This window comes from Larus michahellis, chromosome W (assembly GCF_964199755.1).
Source record: "Larus michahellis chromosome W, bLarMic1.1, whole genome shotgun sequence".
NCBI lineage: Eukaryota > Metazoa > Chordata > Aves > Charadriiformes > Laridae > Larus > Larus michahellis.
The window spans coordinates 17,381,991-17,409,075 of record NC_133929.1 but is presented as its reverse complement, the minus strand read 5'-3'; the positions used below and the strand labels follow the sequence as shown (position 1 = coordinate 17,409,075).

The 27,085-nt window shown below is 41.6% G+C and overlaps 1 protein-coding gene across 3 annotated transcripts in view; it reads left to right on the top strand.

Moving 5' to 3' along the window:
* The window catches only part of LOC141735567 (ADP-ribosylation factor-like protein 15), a 261,530-nt gene extending 253,398 nt beyond the window's left edge, over nt 1-8,132 (top strand). For all 3 annotated transcript variants that reach the window (XM_074568567.1, XM_074568568.1, XM_074568569.1), the window contains one exon: nt 1,497-8,132. In XM_074568567.1, coding sequence (XP_074424668.1) covers nt 1,497-1,649 — 153 coding nt within the window. In that variant the 3' untranslated portion in view covers nt 1,650-8,132. The remainder of the gene's footprint in view (nt 1-1,496) is intronic.
* The last annotated feature ends 18,953 nt before the right edge of the window (nt 8,133-27,085 follow it).

Below are 27,085 nucleotides of genomic sequence, written 5' to 3'. Positions count from 1 at the left end.
ATCCCTGGAGGTGTTTAAAAAAAGGGTAGATGGGGCACTTAGGGACATGGTTTAGAAGTGGCTCTTGTCAGGGTAGGCTAAAGGTTGGACTCGATGATCTTAAAGGTCCCTTCCAACCTCAACAATTCTATGATTCTATGATTCTATAAGAGCTGCATAGAGATGTTGCAGCTTGTTTGGGCTTTGGAAGCATTTTTTTTTTCTCCCCTGCACATGGAGCCTCTCACAGTGTGGCTCCAGTTGCATGTCTAGGGCCTTTACTGCCTACCACAATACAAATAACTGTTCCTGTTGCTTTCAATATTTGTGGCTCAGTCTGTGATAAAAGAAAATTAAGACTATTTGGCAATAATTACAAGGAACAGGAATGTGCAAGCTAAGTCAGCACTAAATATTTCTGTTGGTATGTTGACAATAGTAAGTACTGATGGATATAATTTTGGATGTAAAAACTAAATGTCTGTTTTGACAAGTCAAACTTGAGTAGACTTTTGGATCAAATAGTATCAAAGACTAAAATTTTTATGAAAACGGTAATCTGTGGACCAAAATAACCTGCAAACTGCTGTCTTCTCCTAAAAGGCATTAATAGGATCAAAAATATGTTTTTCTATATTGTACGTGCTATTTTGAAAAGTGATTGGAGTATATTACTAAATGAAAATCTTTTCTTTCTCAGTCTTTCTGTGGGTCTGTGTTTCTGCTTTGACAGTTGGTGTAATTAGCGTCAGTGACGACTGGTCTTTCCAAGAAACTGCATCTTCCTCAGTTATTTTGTCAAAGGCTTATAATCACCTTAAAACTTACAATTCTATATTGCATCATATTCTTATTCCTCCTTGTTGCATGGATGCTGCAGAAATAAAAATGGAATTAGTTTCATTAAAAGGCTTCCTTCTTTATAGGCATTATTAGGTATTGGTAGTAGCTGAAGTCTGCTGGAACATGCTGGATTGTGAACAAAGACCATCATAGAAAACCATCGTGTCTCACATATAATACTTATTACTATTCTAATCACATTAGTGTGCTAGTCTTCTATGTTTAATTTCAAAAACAAAATTAATTTAAGAAACAAATTCTGCATCTTAAGTGTTTACCAATGAGAGTATGATGAAGCATATGGCTTTAACATTAATGTACAAATGTAACCTAAAATTTATGAGTTGCTTTTGCTGGTTTGGCTATGTTTTTGAACACTTGCTTCATGTGCTTTCCTATTTGCCTTAAGTTTGTATAATTCTTCCCCAGACCTCCCATGCTGTTAAATGCATGGGTAAAATGATAGCTTCCAAGCAGGTCACTCACCCCTAAAGAAAACACTTTCATGTCACATCATATAACCTGTATTATAAGAACAGCTGCATGTAATATTCTAACAATTATTATCCTGATCTTTTACATGTTGTTTTTTTATGTTTTGGGTGGTGCTTTTTTTTAGATGAGACAGTGTGTTGTCATAATATTAATACATTGGTGTCTTTTTTTCTTAATAGATCAAAAAATATTTTGAACTTGAGCCACTTGCACGTGGAAAGCGTTGGATTCTTAAACCCTGCTCCTTAGATGACATGGAGGCAGTAAAAGACAGCTTCTCCCTTCTTATAAACTTGTTAGAAGAGAGAGACTTCGAACCTTCAAGAATGTGAAACACGAGAGAAGAGCAGTTCTCCAGGCATCACTGTACCTGCTCATTCTTCTCACAGCTTAATTATGGTGTGATATTAAGACTGTGCTGTGATATGTTGTTCATACACAGTGCAGAATGTCCTTTTGTTAAATATTCTGTGAATCAGGTACACGACTATTTCCAGTTAAGTTGTCTACACTACTGAAATAGGGAGTTCCTCTTGGTTTACCACTAGTTCTGCATGCTATATGTTGCTTTCTTGCATTACCATCATTCTTGATAGGAAATTTTGCACACACAAAAATAACATAGTCTGTAAAGCAGGGATTCTACCTGATACCTTGTTTTTTAAAAAATAACTTATGTCTTAAGGATTTGTGAGACTAATTTGTATTAGCTTGTTTACTGACCCTACAGTCTGGAAAGCACAGCCACTGAAAACCTTAATAGGATGCCTTAAAGGCAAGGAGTTTCATGTTAATGCAAAGGTGGGTCTGAAGTTTTACTAAATGAAAACACAGTTGACATGTTAGTTGAGTCCTCTTCTAAAGTCACAGCATAACCTTGTCAAAGGCAGAACCGTTATTTTGCTGGAATTTTCCTGAAAGGGAAATTAGCACACAGATATGTGTGGGTAACAGTATTTGTGAATAGGTGACATAAGCAGGTGGTCTAAGTAACAATATTTTTAGAAAATACACAAAAATTGGATAAAGTAATAATTTTAATTGAAAGTAGTTTTCCATAAGAGAAGCAAAGCAAATAGCTGTTAATTTAGCTGTGGAGGCTTTATTACTAGTTAGAAGTACGACTGATATTAAATAAGGATTGCCTCCTGTATCACTCACTCATAGAGTACTACTATTATTGTAACAGTGCCAAGGCATCTATACTATAATTAAGGGCCTTCCAGTGTTTGTACTATAAGCTTCTTTTTTCAAGGGATTATAACTTGTTCTTTCAAACTTCCTCTGGGCTAAATGTTGCAAAGACAAAAATGTATTAATTGGAAACAACATTTGTAATACATTTGGAAAAATCCCATTTGGTTCCAGTAACAGTGCATATTTCCTCTTTCCAAGGTTTCTGCATTGTAGGTTTGCAGTTTTTTGGCTGCCTTTTGTTGACTTTTAAAACCTTATAAACCAATTTTGTCCATTAAAGAAACATGCCAGGTCACTGGTTCACCATTAAGTCAGTCGCAACAAGGTATGTGCAGATCAGTAACTGGACCGGTATACACCTTAAATGTTGTGCCTTGTGCATTCAGCTACCCTCATGCATGAGTGTCTACAAACACAAACTGTAGTGATGTGTCAGTGGTTCCTCATCAATTCTGCTTGTGTTTTGAAACGTGTAACTCTCTTTTTCAGGGCTTTAAGCAACATATCTTTTCACTCTGAGCGTTTATTTTTTAAGTTTAAAGTTTATTGCAGTTTCTCACTATTTGGGAATAAGAAAATAGAAAGGATCAGCTTTTAAAGGCTTATAAAAGCCATTTCTCTATTACTTGCAATTGTATTTTTTGTTAAACAAAATGTTTTTATAATTTTTTTTGTTTACTTTTCAATTTCCACAGATTAGAAAACTGGTAAGCTCCTTGTTTAATTTTGTGATAGAATAGGCAGAAAGCCTAAAGGGCATCTCTTCTTGCTTTGTTTTTCTTCTCTTTCCTGCCAGGCCAATCGCCTCACTCCTCATACTCTTGTAAATACCCAAGAACTGGAACTGTTCATTTTAAAATACAGAGAGGAGCCTTATGTTGGTTCCAGTTATCTCTGCACAGTTTAGATGGGACCCAGCTGCCCATCAGTTTCTCTTGTATGGGTTAAGAAGGTTCCTTTGCCTGGATTTAAAGAGGAACTGGATCTGATTTACAGTTCCAAACTCTCTCTCTTAGCTGACATGAGCTTAGAGGTTACAGAGTCCCCAGATTTCCACAAGGTCCCTGGATTTCTGTCCTGTTTAGGGACAATGACAAATAAGAAGTGGTGGGGAGGAGTGAGAGAATTATTTCCCAGAGAAGACAGGCAGTTTGGGGAGGTAAAAAGAGATTCAGAGCTTCTACTGCTCTTTCATTGAGCATTAGTTAGAAGATGAGAGAAATTTTTTCCACTGTTTTTTCCCTTCTTTCCCATATGTTGTGGACCGAAAAGTACAAGTGAAAATAAGCCCAACTGTATTGCATTCTTGGAACTGTACTTATACCATCAGCAAGTCTGGTCCAAAGACTTTAGAGTTCCTGAGTTATATTTTGGTCATAATTTCCTAACTATGCACTGTTGGAAGGTGCTACATAACTAACATACAAAAGGTCCAACTAGTCAATGAGAATATGGTTTTGGTGTACACCAATGTCCGCTTAGACTAGGACCTTTTGATGCTTAATGTTTTTCTTTAGGAAAATGCAAACTGCACAGGAGCAGTGATTTTTTTTTTCCAAATTGATTTTGAATATGCTTTTTCTTACTACTATAGTGATCATTCCTCACCACAGGTCGAAAAAATACCTCATAGCTCTTAAGGCTAAGACCAATGCTTAACTTCACTTTGAATGTAGTTGTTCTGTGGTTTTATGTTGCAGATGGACTTAATGGATGCGTACCTTTTTAATGTCTGTAAACACCTTCACTTTTTTATGGAGGGATTAAAAATGTTCACAGTTGCTCATGTCACAATTCCTTGTCTAAATGTTCTTGAATGTTCTGGCTATGGTAGAATATGTAAGCACCATGCAGTTTTTATTCAGATCACCAATCTCAATTGATTCTTTTTTTTCCTTTTTCTTTTTTTAAAAACTTTTCACATGTGTTCATCATTTAGATGAAATAAACTTGGGCACTAGGCTCTACTTTATATGCAAATTCATTAAGGAGCGAACATTGTCTTTTAAAAAGAGATATTGTGCTTTAATGTTCTTTAGACATTTGTTAAATTACTTTGTGTGTGTCTGTGCCCACATTGGGCCGCTTCTCACACCTGTGGCTGTCTGTGGTGTCTCAGCTGTCAGAATGAAAACATTATTAATCAGTATCCAACAACAGCTGGTTTTGACAAGCTTCTGTCTACTGCCTAATGCTTTACAACTTGTCAATAAGACCTCTTTGTCTACCCACTCTGAGCTGATAATCTTATTGCTTCCATGTTGTGTCCTGTACTTGTACTTCTAGCATTTGTATGGAAAAAAGTTAAATTTTAGTGGGTTTTTATATTCTTTCTTGCTGTATAATGCTCCATGTGTATCTTAGCTTGCCTCGTCAAATGTGCTATACAAAAATCTGTGATGTATTACTTCAGTTAACTTCTTGCATTTCATTATATTTATAGAAGTTGCAGATTTTTGTACCTTATTAGTTAATACAGTTGCCTTTTTGTAATGGCAATTAATTTATATTACAAAAGTTTGTATCTTTACTATAGTTGAAAGTATTAGTTAACTGCCATATTATCTTGATTTTATACTAAAAATACAGTGTATACACAGAAGTCAACCCATTCAAGTGGACAACTGCTGACATGAGGAACTCATACTGTTTGTGATTTATACATTATTCCCATTATTAAAAAAAAAAAAAAGAGAGAGAAAAAGAAACATTGTGTAGACTTGAGTGGCTAAGTTTGGATTTCTTGAGTAGTAGCCAGATTGGGAGCATGGTGTATTACCTTGATTTGTAATCTTCAAAATAAATTATTTCCTCCTAGATAAAAACAAATATTACTGCATAAGCATTGTTAAATTATACATAGCTCACATGTACATATATATATAAAAAATAGAAACTTACAAAAATTGGCTGATTTATTTCCACAGCAAGATGTTGTTACTCCAGAAATATATCTGAAAGATATTGCAGGTTTATTGCTGGAACAGCGGTTGGAATAATCTTTATACAATTATTCCATAATGTTAAACTGGGGGACATGTTTATATGACTAGAAATTCTTTTTAAATGAAGTGACACAGCAAAGTACATATACCAAAAAAACGCTACAGAAGTTGAGCAAAGGAAAATACTATGAGAAAAACAAAAGCTTGCTGAGACAACTTAATCTTATCCTATCAACCACTGTTTGAGTAGAAGAGATGCTCACAACACAAGTTGTAACAGCTGATGGAAGTACAGCACTGCTGAGACGGACGGGAGTTGCTGATTCAGCTCCTGAGGTATGCTTTTTTTCATTTTATTATTTTTAAAGCTGCCTCTTACCAAGACTGAGATGGAAATGAAAGATTTGTAAACTCGGAATATTTTCTTAATTCTTTTGTTTCATATAAATAGGAACTGAAAAGCTGCTAATCATGCCTCATTTGATAGCTCTTGAAAGAATTTTCATTAGCTTATTAGCCCTTTGCCCTAATAGTTCAAACAAATAAAAACATCTGTTTGTGTCGGCTGTAGGGTTAGTCATCCAGGGCCCAGGTTAACATGAGGATGAGAGAGAGTCCCGTATCTTATGCGAAAATAAAAACCCATACCCTGCAGTTCAAAGGGTATCTGCAGTTGAAAAGGACCCCTGAAATCAAGTAGGGCTGCTGAATTCTGTTAGGTGAAGAAACTGAAAAAGATCATTACCCTTCTCAGTCCTCAGCCCTCATGGGCACACTGACTAACTTCATTGTGTGGGTTGGACTGAAGATCATTTCTAATTTAACTAGTTATGAGACATTTATGCTTAATACTAGCTGCTTATAATATATTTTAGCTTTTATCACATCTATATTTAGAGAAGCCAAAGTATGCTGTATATACTGCTTTTTCATTCATTAGATTTCATAGGAAAATGTAATATGTGGTATTCTGGTGGGTTTTGATGGAATATATTCAGGACAGCCTTGTTTGTGGAGTGTATGTTTGTGCATCAAGCACGTTGAGCACTTCCATTTATGATGTCTTAAATATGCCTTCATTTTTGAATCACTGAAACTGTCTAGAAAAGGCAGATGTTCAAATGTGAATATTGGTGCTAACAGTAGTCTGTGCAGCTCCAGTTTTCTATGGCAATAAGGTGGGAAGAACAGAAGGGACAGATTTTAATCATCTGGTTGACAGGTTTACAGTAAACCCAACAGAAGTGTTTAGCAAAAGGTCCTGTGCTGGTTTGGGATAATTATGGAAAATTAAGAACTGAGGGTGTGAAGAGGAGGGATAACAGATAATCCATGCCCAGCCATACTGCTTTTATGGGAATGAAGGGACTCATTGCTTGAAAATAGCCTGGTTTTGTTAAGGAGCATATTTGTAATAAAAAGCTATTATATAGTTAATTTCTAAGCACAGAAACATTTCATCTCACATGAAAAATCTATATCTATATTTGAGAACCTGCCCACGTGCTAATAAGAGGTGTGAATTGTAGCTTTATTATGCTTGCGTGCAATACAAGGAAAGCAATTCACAATTAATTTTCTGAATTCTCACGATTAGATTGTGAGCTAAAACTGACAAAAAAATAAAACCAGCAATCACAGCACTTCTTTTTTACCTGTCACCTTGAAATAGTGAAATGCTGTTGTTCATTTTTATCACTATGCCATGTAACTATAATTTATTGTATTTCAGTGTGCATTGGAAAGTATTTGCATGTATTAAGTAAAACAAGACAAAAATAAATCCTTTTGTGGTTTGGCAACTTTGATGTATGAAGAACTGTCCTCTTTCTAAGGAGACATTTACTGTTGGAATACAGAAGTCTCATATTATAGCTTTTTTATAAATTACCCCTAACTGAAATGCTAAATCATGAAAATCCCAAACAAAGGATCTGGTACTGTCTAAATGCTATTCATATCTTGCATAGTCCCAAAGACAGTGTGGAGGAGAGAGCAAAATCATGACTTGCATATACATGTTTCAAAACCAAACCAAGTTTAATGGCAAATCACACGGCAAAGTACTTGGTATTTTAACAATGTGACAGTCTTGGATTTGGAAGGTTGATAGATTTTTCAGGATCAAAAGGGCATTTTGTAAAAAGTTTAATTTTATGGTAGGTTACATTTTGGGCCTGTCAACTTTGACACAGTTCCTTTAAAGCAGCAATTCCTACTGTGTGTTGATTGGCACTTTAAAAATTTCTTTTATAGAGATTAATCCATTCTGCATCCTGTTAGCATATGCTAAAATAGCATTTCCTTTCCTGTGTCACCTTATCTCATTTACTTGAAAGCACATACCCATTTTCCACTGATGTGCATCTTGCTATTTTTTTGAAACAAAAGCTTCACGTACATCTCATAGCAGGCTTTGTGTACTCCCATGTTTAATAGCATATCCTCAGAGAAGGTTATGCCTCCAAATTACAAGTAGATTCCATTTTTTGAACTTCTACATAGTGTTATTGTATACCTTTCAAAGACCGCATTTCTGCCAGTATCAAAATTATCTATTTTTAATGCTTGTAACTATATCAGAATTATTTTATTATAGCATTCCCATGTATGGTGTCTTTGTAAGATTCAAGATGTGAATGGGATTGTACCATTTAAAATTAAAACTGATTAAACTGCAATATCTGGGAAATTGCTTTTTTTATTTAACAGTGGAATGAAAAATGCAATCTCATCATTGCCTCGATATTTACCTTGCTACAGAGAAAGAAATGAGCACTCATTGTCAATAATGTAAATTATAATAGCCTTAGTCCATCTTTACTAAATTGCTTTGTTTTCCAATGAGATAGTTGTAATCCTTGCTGGTTTACATGTGTCAGTTAAAGTTGAAAGCCTTCTTTCAAGTATCTGAAACTAAGGTTAATTTAAAAAAAAATCTAATTACCTTTTCTAAAAATATTTTTGTACATGATTTGCAGGAGTGTGACTGATGCAGAAAGTTCACTGTTTACCTTTAAAATATAGAGCATGACCTTTTGGTACAGTAAATACAGTACTGCAAGTCTGGTAAAGTCATCACATATACTAAAGGTATTGAAACAATTTACCTCACATTCCTTCCTATTGGCTTCCACAATTAACATGATCCACAGCTGAAAAAATAATTTTAGTTGTCAGTGATAAATGGGGTGCAATTGTCAATCACTGAAGTCAACAGTATTAATTTAAGAAGATATTGCAAACAAATGTTTACCCAAAGATAGCAGTATGTTGCTGAGATTTTGTTCCTCTGGGTTCCCTCACTTCATTCACATGGCAAGCTGACTTTAGTGCTCACTTTCAGACTGAAGAGCGCTTTTTTTCCCTTTTTTTTTTCCTTTTCTGTAGCACGAAGAGTACCAAACACTCAAGCACCGAAGTCTTTAGCAGAACCAGGAACATTCCTGGTAGCCTTGGCTCTGAGATCTGAGGCAGAACTTCAGTTTTTTGTTTATTTGTTTTCTTTTTTTGGTCTGATGTGCAGACCTGAGGTTTTGGTTCAGGCCTGTCTCCGCTGAGAGGTGCCTGTAATATATAGGAATCTGCTATTATGGGCTATATAAATATCTTGCCTATTTTTAGTGGTTGCTTCTGATCTCTGAAGAATTTTGATATCAAGGTCAAATGTTGTGTGATGTTTTCATATGTTGACATATTGGTGACCCGGACATTAAAGAAAATGCATACAGTGTTTGTAGAGAAAAAGATCCCTTATTTGATTTTCCGGTTCTCAATGCCGAGGAGAAATCTTCCATAAAACTGCTTTGGGATGGTGAATCTTGTTGTTCTGGTTGATTGTGAGAGATTCAGCAGGCAGATTTCCCTTTAGGTTTTGGTCAAGTCAAATGGAAGAGAAACTGTTACCTCTTTTAAGTTTGGCATTTTATAATACCTGGATATTGGTGATTTGCGTGTTCTCAAGAAGTTAATCTACGAGAACCACTTCACATCTAACCTGATTAAGGCCTGAAGGAGGTGGTCTCTACTAATCAATGTCTTCAGTTACTGATTTGATCCTTTAATTCCTGCCTCCATGTAAGATTTTTTTAAAAAAACCCTCGGTATTCACACCTGTTTATACAATTCCCTCCTGCCTCATGCAAGTGTGCCCTTAGAGTGATTGTTGAGGCAGGCACAGAGTTCGCCTTGCACTCAAAAGGATCAGTTCATAACCAGTTGTCTCCAGATGAGCCATAGTATTGTGGCCTCTCTCTACCTGAGTGTGCATGAAGATCCATTTTTTACCATCTTTCTGCATTTCTATATTTGCATATTTTGGTTTGGAATTCTGGTTCATGATCTTTGATGACGGGAAGAGCAATGGATATCATCTATCTGGACTTCTGTAAGGCCTTTGACGTGGTCCCCCACAACATCCTTCTCTCTAAGTTGGAGAGAGATGGATGGAACTGGCTGGATGGTCGCATCCAGAGGGTGGTGGTCAATGGCTCGATGTCCAGATGGAGAGGGGTGACAAGTGGTGGCCCTCAGGGATCCATACTGGGACCAGTGCTGTTAAACATCTTCATCAGTGACATAGACAGTGGGATCAAGTGCACCCTCAGCAAGTTTGCAGGTGACACCAAGCTGAGTGGTGCGGTCGATGTGCCAGAGGGACCTGGATGAGCTAGAGAGGTGGGCCCGAGCAAACCTCGTGAAGTTCAACAAGGCCAAGTGCAAGGCCCTACACTTGGGTCGGGACAATCCTCATTATCAATACAGGCTGGGGGATGAAGGGATTGAGAGCAGTCCTGTGGAAAAGGACTTGGGGGTACTGGTGGATGAAAAGCTGTACATGAGCCAACAATGTGCGCTTGCAGCCCAGAAGGCCAATCGCATCCTGGGCTGCATCAAAAGAACTGTGGCCAGCAGATCGAGAGAGGTGATTCTGCCCCTCTACTCTGCTCTCGTGAGACCCCACCTGGAGTACTGTGTCCAGCTCTGGAGCCCTCAGCTCTAGAAGGACATGGACCTGTTGGAGTGGGTCCAGAGGAGGGCCACGAAGATGATTCAAGGGCTGGAGCACCTCTCCTATGAAGACAGACTGAGAGAGTTGGGGTTGTTCAGCCTGGAGAAGAGAAGGCTCTGGGGAGACCTTATAGTGACCTTCCAGTACCTGAAGGGGTCTACAAAAAAGCTGGGGAGGGGCTGTTTGCAAGGGCACGTAGCAATAGGACGAGGGGCAATGGTTTTACACTAGAGCAGGGTAGGTTTAGATCGGACATTAGGAAGAAGTTCTTTACAATGAGGGTGGTGAGGCACTGGAACAGGTTGCCCAGAGAGGTGGTGGAGGCCCCATCCCTGGAGACATTCAAGGCCAGGCTTGATGAGGCTCTGAGCAACCTGATCTAGTTGAAGATGTCCCTGATTGCTGCAGGGGGGTTGGACTAGATGACCTTTAAAGGTCCCTTCCAACCCAACACATTCTATGATTTATCTTTTAGTAAAGCAAGAGCTTTTACTGGAGGGCTAGCTCTGAGGTTCAGTTTTATGATTAAAATTGCAGGTTACAATGCAAATAATAACTAGAAAATGTAACTGTTAGCCAATGGGTTTGAGTATAACTAAAAGCCAAGATCAGGCATGCCCAGGTCCAGCTGACTGATGCTGAGAGTGGATTCTCATTTGCTAATCTTGGAATTAAACCAGAAAAATTGCGAAGAACAGACATAGGCTAGTTCAACAAGATGGGCGCAGAAGGTCAGTCCAGTTAGGCCCAGGATGCGGTTGGCTTTCTGGGCTGCAAGCGTGCATTGCCGGCTCATGTCCAGCTTCTCATCCACCAACACCCCCAAGTCCTTCTCCTTAGGGCTGCTCTCAAACCATTCTCTGCCCATCCTGTATTTGTCCCTGGGATTGCCATGACCCAAGTGCAGGACCTTGCACTTGGCCTGGTGAACTTCATGAGGTTTGCACAGACCCACCTCTCAAGCCTGTCCAGGTCCCTCTGGATGGCATCCCTTCCCTCCAGCGTGTCGACCACTCAACACAGCTTGGTGTCATCGGCAAACTTGTTGAGGGTGCACTCAATCCCACTGTCCACGTCACTGACAAAGATGTTAAATAGCACTGGTCCCAGTACTGACCCCTGAGGAACACCACTCATCACTGGTCTCCACTTGGACATCCACTTGATCTCTTTCTATGACCATGTGACCCGCTTTCTCGATGAGGGGAAGGCTGTGGATGTTGTCTACCTGGACTTTGGTAAGGCCTTCGACACCGTCCCCCACGGCATTCTCCTGGAGAAACTGGAGAATCATGGCATAGACAAGTGTACCCTCCGCTGGATAAAAAACTGGCTAGATGGCCATGCCCAGCGAGTTGTGATTAATGGAGCAAAATCTGGTTGGCGGCCGGTCATCAGTGGTGTTCCTCAGGGCTCAGTTTTGGGGCCAGTCTTGTTCAATACCTTTATTGATGATCTAGACAAGGGGATTGAATGCACCCTCAGTAAGTTTGCGGATGACACCAAACTAGGTGGGAGTGTTGATCTGCTTGAGGGTCGGAAGGCTTTACAGAGGGATCTAGACAGGTTGGATCAATGGGCCAAGGCCAATGGGATGAGGTTTAATAAGGCCAAGTGCCGGGTCCTGCATTTTGGTCCCAACAACCCCAAGCAACGCTACAGGCTTGGGGAAGAGTGGCTGCTGGAAAGCTGCCCGGCAGAAAAGGACCTGGGAGTGTTAGTGGACAGCCGGCTTAACATGAGCCAGCAGTGTGCCCAGGTGGCCAAGGAGGCCAATAGCATTCTGGCTTGTATCGGGAATAGCGTGGCCAGCAGGAGTAGGGAAGTCATCGTGCCTCTGTACTTGGCACTGGTGAGGCCCCACCTCGAGTACTGTGTTCAGTTCTGGGCCCCTCACTACAGGAAAGACATTGAAGTGCTGGACCATGTCCAGAGGAGAGCCACCAAGCTGGTGAGGTTTCTGGAGACCAGGTCATATGAGGAGAGGCTGAGGGAGCTGGGCAGGTTTAGCTTGGAGAAGAGGAGGCTGAGGGGAGACCTCATTGCCCTCTACAACTACCTGAAAGGAAACTGTAGAGAGGCAGGGGTTGGCCTCTTCTCCCAGGTGAATAACGACAGGACCAGAGGAAATGGTATGAAGCTGCGGCAAGGGAGGTTTAGGTTAGATATTAGGAAGAATTCCTTTACTGAAAGAGTGGTCAGGCACTGGAACGGCCTGCCCAGGGAGGTGGTTGAGTCACCATCCCTGGAGGTATTTAAGAAACGTGTAGACATGGCTCTTCAGGGCATGCTCTAGTGCCCAAGATTATTGGTTTGTGGTGGGGTGTTGTGTGTGGGGTTGTGGATGTGGAGTTTAGTAGGTGGGTGCTTTTTTTTTTGTGGGTTTTTTTTTGTGGTTTTTTTTTTTTTATGTGGTTGGACTCGATGATCTCAGAGGTCCCTTCCAACCACTACGATTCTGTGATTCTGTGTGATTCTGTGATCAAGCTGTTGACTGCAATTCTTTGAGTGTGGCCATCCAGACAATTCCTTATCCACCGAGTGGTCCACCCATCAAATCCATGCCTTTCCAATTTAGAGACCAGGATGTCATGCAGGACAGTGTCAAATGCTTTGCATAAGTCCAGGTAGATGATGTCAGTTGCTCTCCCCTTATCCACCAACACTGTAACCCCATCATAGAAGGCCATCAAATTTGTCAGACACGATTTGCCCTTAGTGAAGCCATGTTGGCTGTCATCGATCACCTCCGTATTTTCCATGTGCCTTAGCAGAGGAAGGAGGATCTGCTCTGTGATCTTGCCGGGCATAGAAGTGAGATTGACTGGCCTGTAGTTCCCCGTGTCTTCCTTTTTTCCCTTTTTAAAAATGGAGGCAGCAGCAGGCCTGCTTAGCAGACAGATAAGGCAGTGAGGAGACAGAAAGAAGCATGGCAAGGAGCCACCCTCCTTTGCAGCCCTTTGCTGGTGACCCTTTGAGGAATGTCTCCTAACATTCCTAACAGTCTGGGAGATTCATTTGAATGAGAAACAGTTTGTTGCACTGTCAACCCCGGGAGATCAAAGCCTGCTCCTTGGTCAGCTGGAGGAGGCATGGGAAAGGCCTCCCCTTCCCTGGGGCAAGGCCTTTCCCCCAATTCGCCACTCAGACTTCCCTACTGCTTCTTTCAGAGTAGTACCTTGTCATGGTTTGTGCTGGACTGGCCACTGAATGAACAACAGATGCTCTCTTTACCTCTCTGTCTCCCTTCCCAGAAGAGAAGGGAGAGAAAATAAGGGAGAGACTTATGGATTGAAAAGAAAACTAAAATTACTTTAATGAAATATTAATAATAAAAAGAAAAGCTAATAATGTCAAAAAAGAAAATAACAAAATATATACAATATACACAAAGCCAGTATCAAGCTCCCAGGATGACAATCATGTCACCAGCAGGCGCTGGGAAAATCCCAGACTGCTCTCAGTGACAGACATGAGCTGAATTAGGGAAGTGGAGTCAGGAACACATGGATTGGGATCAAAGGCAGACAAACAGACAGAGTCCTCCTCAGACGCCAGACACTGAAGAAAGAGACTGACCCCTTTGATCCCTCAGCTTTTATTCTGAGCATGATGCACATGGTATGGAATACCCTGTTGGTCAGTTTTGCATCACCTGTCCTGTCCGTTCCTCCCCGCAGGTGTGACCCCTCTATGCTCTTCCGCTTCCGACCCTTCAACGGGGCAAATAACAAAGTTAGCTGACCTTGGTTGTTATAGCAACAAGTATAAGCAAGAGCCTCTCTGCATACCATTCCTTGGTATTAACTATAAACATCAGGCCTTATCACTCTGGAAGCAGACACTCTCTGAAGAATATGCCATTAATTTCAGAGAGTTCGAAGAGGCTTAAATGAAAAGTAAAATTACTGAAAAGTAAATTGGTTCTGTTTACCTCAAACCAGGACATACCTCTAAGAGACTGGAACCTCAAAATAATTGTCTCAAAGCTTGCTTAAGCTTCTGCAAACAGTCTTGTGGGCTGATAAGAAGCTTGCTTGTGTCTATTTAGCACTTTCTGCAGACCATTCTTTTGCTTATCAGTCACCACCCAAGACTGCCATCAGCTGAAAAGGGTGTGTTGCCACTAGCTGAAAAGGGTGTAGGCCTTTGGTTATGAGAGTGGCCAGACCCTTGTTGCGTTAAGAGGCAAAGTAGTTTTGGCAGAAAATAAACTCCCTTGCGTTCTAGCACTCCTCACCGAGGTGGGAGGCTAGGTGCAGCTAGGTTTAAATTCTGAGTGATGCCCAATTCACCACTATCAGTCCAGTCGTGTTTAATATATTAAACTGTTACAATTCCGGATATGCTAATAGTGGACTGCACCTTCAGTCTAGTCATGCTCATGAACTAGCACAACCGCTCTTTGGTCGCGTTCAATGAGGAACTGAAACAGCTAGCTACTTAAACAGTGCAGTTTATTTAAACAACAGATATATAGGTTCTTAGGATTGCCGGTGATAAATACACTGTCTGCAAAGCATGTGCAAATAAAAGTATTGTTAATTATACAAAACGCATGACAAAGTTATAAACAATACAGCCTGGCTATAAATGTAGAAAAGAGACTCTCTAGAGAGATTTCTAAGTTTCCTGAGAAAGCACTCGGTATAGTCTTAAGTCTTACGCAAAGGCGTCCCTATGGTGGGGGGAAGAAAGGCTCAGCCCATCAACTGGTCCCGGAAGTCAAAGGCAGTCTGTGATGGAGTCCTCCTTGACTTGTTCACAATGATGTCTTCCCTGATATCCCCCCTTTCTTGGGCTATTTTTATACTATTTTTTACCTTCAAGGTGGAGTTTGAGTGACTCTAGTCATAAATAGCTTTATTATGATTGGTGTAAAATTCTCTTGCCTCACATTTAAAGGTATAGATTATGAAAAATTCAGGGCGCAGACTCAAGGAGGAGTGGTCACACCTTGGAGGCGGGTAGTCTTTGGGATGGAGGTGTGTTTTGGTATTATAATGACATTATAATGAGCAAAGTTCGCACAAAGGACAGCATTTCATCAAAATTCGACAGACTGTTGGCTCAGGGTAGTAGGTATGCAGCTTATCAGTTCCATAGGACCATCTTGTTCCCATATCTGCTGTATTATCACAGAGTTTGGTCATAGAATCTCTATCCCACTCCATTCCCCATGTTGCTTTGCAAGCAATATTGTACAGGGAATCGCAGATGTAGTGGATTCTTCGCATGCCAGCTGTGGCTATATTCTACCCTAGAAACTTTTTGATTTTATACCTTTCCTTAATGTGTGAACAATGCTGTATTTTTGATCATTTTAGTAATTATTCCACAACCCTGCCTACCCCAGGGCTTGCCCGGACTTGTCCTGCTACCCCAAACTTGCTGTGTCACGATGACTATGCTAAACCAAGCTCTGCCCAAGCAGCAAAGGCAGGAAGAGCTCATATGGCAACCATGTCAAAGGATGATTAGCTGTGCAAAGGCCACTGTCACGCTGATTGGTCAAGCTAAGGACCAACCTGGACTATAACTGGTGCGGTGACCCACCACAATTGGGAACCGGAATCCCCACCACCATCACGACTTGAGAACCATGGATCAATGGGACGCCGCTGAATTCCAGAGGACCATCGAGACGCCGTCGGGCCTGTGGTGGTGACTATACTCTTGCTGTGCTCTGTAATACTGCTCCTTTCTGCCTTTTCTCTACTTCTGCCTTTACTCTATTGCTCGTCTCAGTGACTACTGCTGGGGAATAACAATAAACCTGCAGTGAGTGGTATCCGACCTCATTTGTGTCTTAATCTCACGCTTGGAATCATTGCGAACCTCTCCCAGGCCCAACGTAGTCGGACTGAGACGTAACAATACTTCCATGTAACAGTGACTGTCCCCCCTGTACTTTCAGGCGAACTGGCTTGCCTCAGTAATGGGAGCACCTGCATCTGAGCATGCAGTGTTTCCCTTAGAGCTGGCAAGCCGGACCCTGGGTGGCTGCGGCGGGGCTGCACTGTGTGTCGTGTCCTGGGAAGGACATCAGATTGCTGGTGCAGGTGTAGTTCAGAAATGAAAGGCAATGCAGACGATAGGTTTCAAAGCTGTTTTAAGTGACAATGGAGTTGGCTTTTGGGCATGGGAAGCCATTTGCAATGTGCAGATTTCCCGACATGCTTACCCGTGTGTTTCTTTAACTGCCAAGGTTAACTTGCTCTTGCTGTCTGGGGACAGCAAGGATGTTTCTCACTCATAAAAATGCTATTGAAAACTTATTTTTTCCCTGGGTCTGAGTTTTATGCCCCAAGCCACTGCTATTCAGAATGTGCTCCCATGAAGATCAGTGGAGTGAAGGAAGCATGAGCACGTGGCCCTCTCCAGGGATTCGATGAGCTCAGAGCTGCGCTGGAAAATCCCTGCTCACCAGCATCCTGAAGCAATACATCATTTTGACTTCAAAAGTGAGCATTGGTAAAAGGGGAGAACACAGATGTGAACAATGAATTCTTAATTATTAGTCCTATTTCTGGCCCTTGCTTCCTCAACTCTCTGAGCCTCTCCATGCATGTGATACTGCTTTACTGCTGCTTTGGACATAGATATGGGGCTTTGTCGGTGCGTTAACTTTTGTGAAGTGCTCAAATACACCAGAATGTGGGATTTTCTGATATCTATGGGGCTCATGCCTTTACTGGCATGTAAAGATATAGCCTATAAACTTTGTGCTGGCCACCTTCCACCCAGAGATGTAGAAAGAAGTTTCTAAGTACTTTGGATATTCCACAGCTGCCTCTTTAAAAGAGAAACTGCTGGGTAATATAGAAACTAGAAGTTTTTCCACTTCAAGCAATCAAATTTGGGAAAGTTTATGATCTGGTTTAAATGTTGAAATTTGACCCCTTTGTTAGGTTTGGACTAGTTTCAGCCCAGCAAGCCTGGTAGTGAATAACTGATGTGTAAATTAATTTTCTGATATCACTAGTAGCTGAATAGTATACCTACAAAATACATTACTTGCAAATGAACCTTTGGATGTGAGGTTGTCCTCACTGATGCTGCCCTCAAACATGCTGTTTAAATAAGGAAGGATACTGTTGTATTTTATTCAAAGTAATGACATTTGATGCTAAATTAGATGCTTTGAATTCCTACAGATGTAAAAAAATGTAGTCTTTTTTGTTTCTCTTTTTTAGGAAAAAATTTTTTTTACATTTTTTTTTATAAGTGGAAGAATGTTCTGAAGAGGTGTATCTTCATGGTTCAGCTTTTTCAGCTATATTATAGGTCAAGAACCAAGTTGCTTTCCTGACTTAACATTTATAACCCTAGGATATCAAAAACAATGAAGGTATGTTGCATTGTTCATTAAAATTAAACTGGCAAAAGTCTGTCTGCTTAAAGGTACATATTACTTTTTTAAAAATCTTTAACTGTAACAAGTGTAGCAGACAAATTAGAACTATTTTGAAGAGTTCTCTGTGTTTCAATGTCAGATCTGTTTCAAATGTAAAAGAGTAACTGGTTAGTGTGAGCTATCCTACCAGAGTCATGGCTGCTGCTGAGTATCTACTGCTTAACCATGACAACTGTTCTGCCTTGCAGTCATAGTTCAAGATTGATCCAGAAATAATTTATTTCCATAGTTAAGGTAAACCAATGATATAGAAGTTACTAACTGGGCATTCAAATATAGGATTTTTGTTAAGTCGTTACCAGTTTTTACTGGGATATCTTCCACCATAGCTGCAGAAAAAAATATTTCCTTTTTTGCACTTTGCTATTTAAATTTGAGAAAACAACTGAAAGGATAATGAGGCAGGAAATGTAACTTTCCTCTTCCAGGCAATGAAGAGAAACCACTTGGCAGGTAAAAAATCCTGCTCTAGAAATCCTGGTGGACTCATTGATTTACAAAGATCTATTCAGTCCTCACAGTTATTAAACTAGAGGTATTAAAATTTGGAGGCCATCACCAACTGGTCTTAGTCACGGTGCAAGTAATCAAATTTCTCTAATGTCATATTTTTGCTGACTTTTTAAAACAAATAATTAAACTCTTACTTCTGACCACTCCATGGGTCAGTAACCTAATAATAAAGAAAATAGCTCAGGCTTCTGAAACTCAGTGATGTTTGTGAATATATTTTTCCCTATACAGTATTTGATCTTTAAAAAATACAGAAACTTTTTTCTCTTTTTTAATCAGTAATTTAAAATGTTTTACTTGCTATATTCCTTGCTAATTTTGCCCTGATGATAATTTTTTCATAGATTACTCCCATAATTAGAAAAGATGCTAATTTTTGGATTGCAACTGTACAAACTTTTCAGAAAGCATTTTCTGCTGCAATCTGTTCCATCAGAAACCTGTTTTGTTTCTTTTCATCTACATCTGTTGCCCAGTACTAACCCTCATATTATGTCCTCTCAAGCATTCCCGTTGCATACAAGGTCCTCCAAAGCATACTCTTTCAAATATGTTTCTGTGTTCTTAGTGAAAAAAAAGATCTCGGGATGTTCAAATAACATACAATATGTTTTTATTTAATCCCAAGAGATGCAAGAAAAAAAACCATGTTGACCTCTCTCCAGTAAGTTTTCTCAAGAACATTGCAAAACACATGTGAACTTCCTTGGCTTATTCAACCTTTTCAGATGTATATCATTCTCCTGAGTAGCTAGACAGATGTAGAGTCAAGTGGGAGTACAGATAAGCATGTTGGATACCACCACTGTACTGAGATATGTAGGCCTCCATATGGTAAGGTAAATGCCATAATGTTTTCCCCATTTTAAAGTTTCCTATGAGGAAAGTTTGTCATTTAGCCTTGTCTGTGGTTACAGAACAAAGAAAGATCTTTTCTATATGCATTTTATAAAATAGCTTTTTCATTTAATCATTTATGGGACGTTATAGCTGGAATACATAAAATGTTGCAATATTTATTTCTCCTTCGGAATTGTTGGGGGTTTTCTTCATCTAAGGAAATCACCTGCTCTTACTGATAAGTGTCTGATCTGCACGTCTGTATTCTGTATTCTTACTTTAACACCACAGTATATCATATTCAGTTTCTTGAACTAAAAATATAGGAAATTCAGAGAGAAAAATATTACCAAAGTAATTTCATTAGAGTGCTGTAGGGAAGATCGACGTGCATGCTCAAAATGGCACTTGGAGAAAATGTTGTGTTGAAAAACAATAAAAAATATTACACTGACATTTCAGAGGATGTAAATGTGAGATTCTGTTATTAGAATTGCTTTTGTGTCAGATATACTTACCTACAACTTGAAATTATTTTGAAACTTTGTCATCTATCCTCATTTCCCTTTGTAATACATCTTTCCCAAACAGACCATGGTCTGTATTTCCTTCTCAGTAAAATGTCCCGTCCTCCTGCAGTTATCCCCAGTGTCAAAATATCCCCAGTGTCAAAATTTCCCCAGTGTCAAAATTAGGGCATAACTGGCCCACCTTCATGCTAAAGCAGTTGATCAATCCTCTTATGGTGACTTCCAGCTCTTGTTTTTTAGAGCTATGAGGACCACGGTGCTGATGATCTCACAAAACATTGGGATTATAACTTTTCCCCTCCATCCGTGAATTGTCTTCATGTCTGCAGCATTTACACAGCATGTAATGAGTCTCCAGTGACCTTCAATGGATGAAAAGACAGAGCAGAAACATTTGGAGCAAGGGAGCTTTTCCACAGCAGAGTGACTGAGCACAGGGTAAACTTGGCAAATCCATACAAATTGACTAGAGGATATGATGAGTATCACCTTCCCTCACTTAGGGCAAATGTATTTCATAAACAGATAATTAGTTTCTTGTTCTAGCACTTGCAAAACAACTCCCTGATCCTTGGTCATGGTATCCTGGACTCAGGTCTTGAACTCAGGTAGAAGGGGTGAATTTCTTCTCTCACTTTGGCCGGCCAGATCTCTCTGCTTGCCTCCTTAACCCAGGGCAGACAGTTGTTGGGTTTTTTTTTTCATCTCAAGGCCATCATGCAGTTCTCTGAGCAGGTAGGTCTAGTGCCCACCCAGAAACTTTGACTGGTTCAGAACATTGATCCTCATCTTATCTATTCAGCTAAAAATGTAGAAACCCAGTAAACTTTCATTAATTTCCTGCTTCACTTCTTGATCTTCAAGACTCTAAAAAAGGCCCTAACATCCAAAGGACCATACCTCCTTATTGTACAGCCCTAGTAGCGGTGAGGCCCGGGAATGCCTTGAGCAGCAACCTCTGGGAGGCTGCAGGCATCATCTTCTCAATGAAAGGTGGTGTGTGTGGCACAGTTCAGCACAAAGGCTGACTAATGTCACAGCATGGCACAATGCCAGCAGCTCTGATCAGACCATTGCCTGAGAACATCTCAAAATCATTATGGGAAATGTTTTCTTAATTAGCTACTTATCTCAGATTCCCTCTCCTCCTTTCAAGCAATTGACATCTCGCTGGGATAAAGGGCAGTTTTGAGAATTTGATGTACAACTTAGTTTTGGGAGTATTAAGGAAGTGGTGGTGTCTTTCAAGGCTGACAGTTATGTCTGGAGCTTCCACAGAAGCTCCATTCGTATGTCTGATCAGAGTCAAGACCCATCATGCTGCTAATTGCTTACAGGTTTATGTAACAGTTTGAAGTATGCATCTTTTTAGAGGGTGACTGCTACATGACTTGTAGCTAAAATATCTTGCTATTCAGACAGAACAGTTAAAATAGATGAAACCATTTCAATATTTCCCCATTTTTATCTAGGTTTTTATGTAGTGCCCTTGAATGTGCTATCTGGGCAGTACTAGTTGTTAGCTCTCTAGGGAAGATGTTTTGTCTGATATAATGGCAATTAATATATTTCTATCACTTCTCCTCACATCAATATTTATTTATTTAATCAATGCCATAGTTTTGTGGGATTGGAACATCCTGACTTATCATCATTGTTCTCCTATGGCTCTTTCTCCTTTGTTATCCAAATAGCTTTACAAGCCCACAGAATTAACCCTCACAACATCCTCTATGAAAGTGAGGACATTTTTCCTTCAGTTTTGCAGAAAGGGAGATGAAATGCAGAATGATTTTGACTTGAAGATCATCCAGACTCTGAAGCAAAGCTGGTGTTTGAACATAGGCTCTCACTGTAGTGCTTTCCCTATGCAACTAGGACCTTCCAAAGATGAGACCATCAAAGCAAGGTTGTAATCCTTTCATGTTAAGCTTCCCAAAGCACTTTCACTTTGGTAACCCAACCAAATTTGTCTGGTAACAAGAGGCTTGATTTCACTAATCTTAACTAGCGTGTAGTCCTGTTGTACCTTGTGAACACTTATGACTCTTCTGCAGCTGTTTCAGAGGAGACAAGGCAGTGTCCCAGAATGGCTTGGATTTTAGTTTTGCCAGTCCTTCGGGATAAAAGCTAAGTTTTGCATTGCAGTAAAAATGGAGAAAATGTGTGTACAATAGTGTAATTTAATCTGATACAGGAACTGTATACTTACATCTTGAATCATATTAAGAAGATGATTGAACAATGGATTTCAAGAAAGACTAATTTTAAAGTCTTTTGTATAAGTAGTTCATAGATTTTGGCATTGTCTTTTTGATGCGTTCTATACAAGAAAGGATCTATTGGATGTAGTTCATTTCTTTCAGCTGTAGCTAAACATTCACATGTATCTTTTGAACAATGTGAACTCAAACCCAGTCAGCCACAAAGAAAGAATAACTGTTTGCAATTTAGAATCTGTCCTATTACATATTTCAAACCCTTGCTATTGGATTAAATTATGCTACCAACTATCTCAGATTTATGGACAGTTCATGTTGTTATTTAAATGTATTATTCATGTCTTTACTATAATTCAAATCAATTAGTTTCTAATTTTCAGTTCAGATTTGTATATAAACTAAGTTATGGAACGGTGTACTGTGGTTCTCAAAGTTCAAACTGCTTCTATTTAAAACCAAATGGGTTCATGCAACTATTTCAGCCTCAAATATTTTGTACTACGTTAAATTTATTTACAGTTTTAGTGGAAAAATAGTGACAGAGATTAAAAGTTTCTTAATAAGTTATTTAAGATTAAATAACTGTCCTGGTTCCGGCAGGGATAGGGTTAATTTTTCCTGGTATTCCATGCCATGTGAGCCACGCCCACCCTGAGCTGCCGGGGGAGGGGGCAGGAAGTTGCTGCTTAAAAGCGGGCTGGGGCGTCCCGGGTCCGGTCGGTGAGCGGCGGGGAGCGGCGGTTCTGTAATCGTGTTTGTATATGCCTCTATCCGTGTTATTGTTGTTGTTTGCCTGTTCCCTTTGCTGTCCTGTTAAACTGCCTTTGTCTCAACCCAAGAGTCTTGCCTTTTCTTCAGATTCTTCCTGTATTGCGAAGGCCCGAGCAAGCGGCACGTGGTTCTTTGTTGCCGTCTCAGGCTAAACCACGACAGTCCTTTTTGGCGCCCAACGTGGGGCTCGAAGGGTTGAGATAACGACAGAATTCAACTAGAGCTTGAAAAAACGAATGTGTTGTATGCATTTATTGTATTAGGCAAATAGTCGCTGGTCACCATGTTGCTTGGTTTGTTCTCATGGCTGTGTTATGTGAATTCCTATATGGCTTATGTACTCCTTCCGATGATTTTTGTTACTTCTGGGAGAGGGATGGGGATTATCATTTTGTTGTCCTGTGCAATATCAGCTTATGAGATGATAACATCACTTGTTAGACAGTTACTTTGGGGCTTTTATGTGGTGTTGCTGTCCTGTCCGTACCTTGGGCATCGTCTCTCAGAATTTATTAATAATTACACCCAGTCTATGGGGGAAACAGTGGGGGACACTTTCCCCAGCTCTTTTGCCTCCCTTTTCTCCTTCGGGTCAGGTATGACAACTTTTGAGAATTTTGAATATCCTTGGGATACTCAAACCAGCCTGGTCCTATTGTTATGTCTGCTGAATGTGTTCCAGGTCCTGTTTAAGGTTAAACAGCTATTTAACACTACCACCTGTAGATCTGCTCCGAGGCTGGATAGTCAGGGGTGGCACGGCATGTGGGAGAACATGGGCAGGTACCTAGAGAACTTCTCACCTCCAATGGTCTGGGACTTCACCCCTGAACAATTACAGGACCCTGATAAAGTGGTAGAATATTTGAAGGGAAAATGCTGTGGCTATTCTAGAGAGGCACAACTCACCGCACTGTGCTGGGCCCTGGCCAGTATCTACCAGGCACTGCTCAGAATTATGCAGCACCCTCAAGGGGAAGAGATGGAGACCAGACCAGCAGCCACTGTGGCTGCTGCAACCCCTGCGACGGACACTGCGGCTACTGCAACCCCTGCGACGGACACTGCAGCTACTGCAACCCCTGTGGCAGCCACTGCCGCTGAACCAGGGAACCAACCTGTGCCGGTATCAGTTGCCCCCATAGAGAAGAAGAAGTACACGAAGAAATCAGTTTGCTTAGTAAGAGATGATGATGAACCAGGGCCATCACGAGAGCAGGAGGAAGAGGCAGAACCAGAGATAATTACTCGATCCCTATCCTTGAGTGAGCTGCGGGATATGCGAAAGGATTTCAGCCGACTTTCAGGCGAGCACATTGTCACTTGGCTGCTCCGGTGCTGGGATAATGGGGCCAGTAGCCTGGAATTAGAGGGTAGGGAGGCCAGGCAGCTGGGATCCCTGTCTAGGGAAGGCGGCATTGACAAGGCGATTGGGAAGAAGACCCAAGCCCTCAGCCTCTGGAAACGACTCCTGTCAGACGTGAGGGAGAAGTACCCCTTCAGTGAGGATGTTGTATGTCAGCCAAGCAAGTGGACTACCATGGAAAAAGGTATCCAGTACCTGGGGGAATTAGCTGTGCGGGAGATGATTTATTATGACTTGGACAATGCAGACTTACCCACAGACCCTGATGAGGTCCAATGCACAAGGCCCATGTGGCGGAAGTTTGTACGGAGCGCACCATCGTCATATGCCAACTCACTGGCAGTAATGGAATGGAAAGGTGAAGAGGGACCAACGGTGGATGAGGTGGCTGGCTGGCTCCAGTGATATGAAGGAAGTCTCTCTTCCCCCCTTGTCTCAGCTGTGGAGAAACTGTCACGGAAGGTCCAGCAACTTGAAGAGAATATGTCCTACTCCCCACCTGTACGGGCCAGCGTCTCAGCTGTTAGAAGCAGGCATTTCCCCACTCAAGAGAGAGAGAGTACAGAGGGTACACACCACGAGGCACCCTGTGGTTCTACCTGCGGGACCATGGATAGGACATGAGGAAGTGGGATGGACAACCTACTTGGATCCTGCGGACACGGGTACAGGAGTTGCAAGGAAGGACAACCACAAAAGGGGATCCCTCCAGGAAAAGTGCCGCCCCAGTTTCCAGTGGGCATTTCCCCAGACAGAGCAGAAGGCCTGATCTTGCTTCTGATCCTCTTGAAGGAACTTCCAAGTCATTTCTGCAAGAAGTGAGTAATGGATACTATGACCAGGATTAGAGGGGCCCTGCCTCTGGCCAGGTGGAGGAAAGGGACAACCGGGTTTATTGGACGGTGTGGATTCGATGGCCTGGCACATCAGACCCACAGGAGTATAAGGCTCTAGTGGACACGGGTGCACAGTGCACTCTAATACTATCAAGCTATAGAGGGGCAGAACCCATTTGTATTTCTGGGGTGACAGGGGGATCCCAAGAGTTGACTGTACTGGAGGCGGAAGTGAGCCTAACTGGGAATGAGTGGCAAAAGCATCCCATTGTGACTGGCCCAGAGGCTCCATGCATCCTTGGCATAGATTACCTCAGGAGAGGGTATTTTAAGGACCCAAAAGGGTACTGTTGGGCCTTTGGCATAGCTGCCTTGGAGACGGAGGAAGTTAAACAGTTGTCTACCTTGCCTGGTCTCTCGGAGGATTCTTCTGTTGTGGGGTTGTTGAGGGTCGAAGAACAACAGGTGCCGATTGCTACCACAACGGTGCATCGGCGGCAATATCGCACTAACCGAGACTCTCTGATTCCCATCCATGAGCTGATTTGTCAACTAGAGGTTCAAGGAGTGATCAGCAAGACTCGCTCACCCTTTAACAGTCCCATATGGCCGGTGCGAAAATCTAATGGAGAGTGGAGGCTAACTGTAGACTACCGTGGCCTGAATGAAGTCACGCCACCACTGAGCACTGCCGTGCCGGACATGCTAGAACTCCAGTACGAACTGGAGTCCAAGGCAGCCAAGTGGTATGCCACAATTGATATAGCGAATGCATTCTTCTCAATCCCTTTGGCAGCAGAGTGCAGGCCACAGTTTGCTTTCACTTGGAGGGGCGTCCAATACACCTGGAATCGACTGCCCCAGGGGTGGAAACACAGCCCCACCATTTGCCATGGACTGATCCAGACTGCACTGGAACAGGGTGAAGCTCCAGAACATCTGCAATACATTGATGACATCATCGTATGGGGAAACACAGCAGAAGTTGTTTTTGAGAAAGGGAGTAAAATATTCCGAATCCTTCTGAAAGCTGGTTTTGCCATAATACGAAGCAAGGTCAAGGGACCTGCGCAGGAGATCCAGTTTTTAGGAATAAAATGGCAAGATGGACGCCATCAGATTCCAATGGATGTGATCAACAAAATAGCAGCTATGTCTCCACCAACTAGTAAAAAGGAAACACAAGCTTTCTTAGGCATTGTGGGTTTTTGGAGGATGCATATCCCAGATTACAGTCTAATTGTGAGCCCTCTGTATCAAGTAACCCGGAAGAAGAATGATTTTAAATGGGGTCCTGAGCAACGACAAGCTTTTGAACAAATCAAACAGGAAATAGTCCATGCAGTGGCCCTGGGGCCAGTCCGGGCAGGACAAGATGTTAAAAATGTGCTCTACACCGCAGCCGGGGAGAACGGCCCTACCTGGAGCCTCTGGCAGAAAGCACCAGGGGAAACCCGAGGTCGACCCCTAGGGTTTTGGAGTCGGGGATACAGGGGATCCGAAGCCCACTACACTCCAACAGAAAAAGAGATATTGGCAGCATATGAAGGGGTTCGAGCTGCTTCGGAAGTGGTTGGTACAGAAGCACAGCTCCTCTTAGCACCTCGACTGCCAGTGCTGGGCTGGATGTTCAAAGAAAGGGTCCCCACCACACATCATGCAACTGATGCTACATGGAGTAAGTGGATTGCACTGATCACACAGCGAACTCGAATGGGAAACCCCAGTCGCCCAGGAATTCTGGAAGTGATCATGGACTGGCCAGAAGGCAAGGATTTCGGAATGTCACCAGAGGAGGAGGTGACGCGTGCAGAAGAGGCCCCACCATATAATAAACTGCCAGAAAATGAGAAGAAATATGCCCTGTTCAGTGATGGGTCCTGCCAGATTGTGGGAAAGCATCGAAAGTGGAAGGCTGCTGTGTGGAGTCCTATACGACAAGTTGCAGAAGCCAGTGAGGGACAGGGTGAATCGAGCCAGTTTGCAGAGGTGAAAGCCATTCAGCTGGCTTTGGACATTGCTGAGTGAGAAAAGTGGCCAGTACTTTATCTCTACACTGACTCATGGATGGTGGCAAATGCTCTGTGGGGGTGGTTACAGCAGTGGAAGCAGGGCAACTG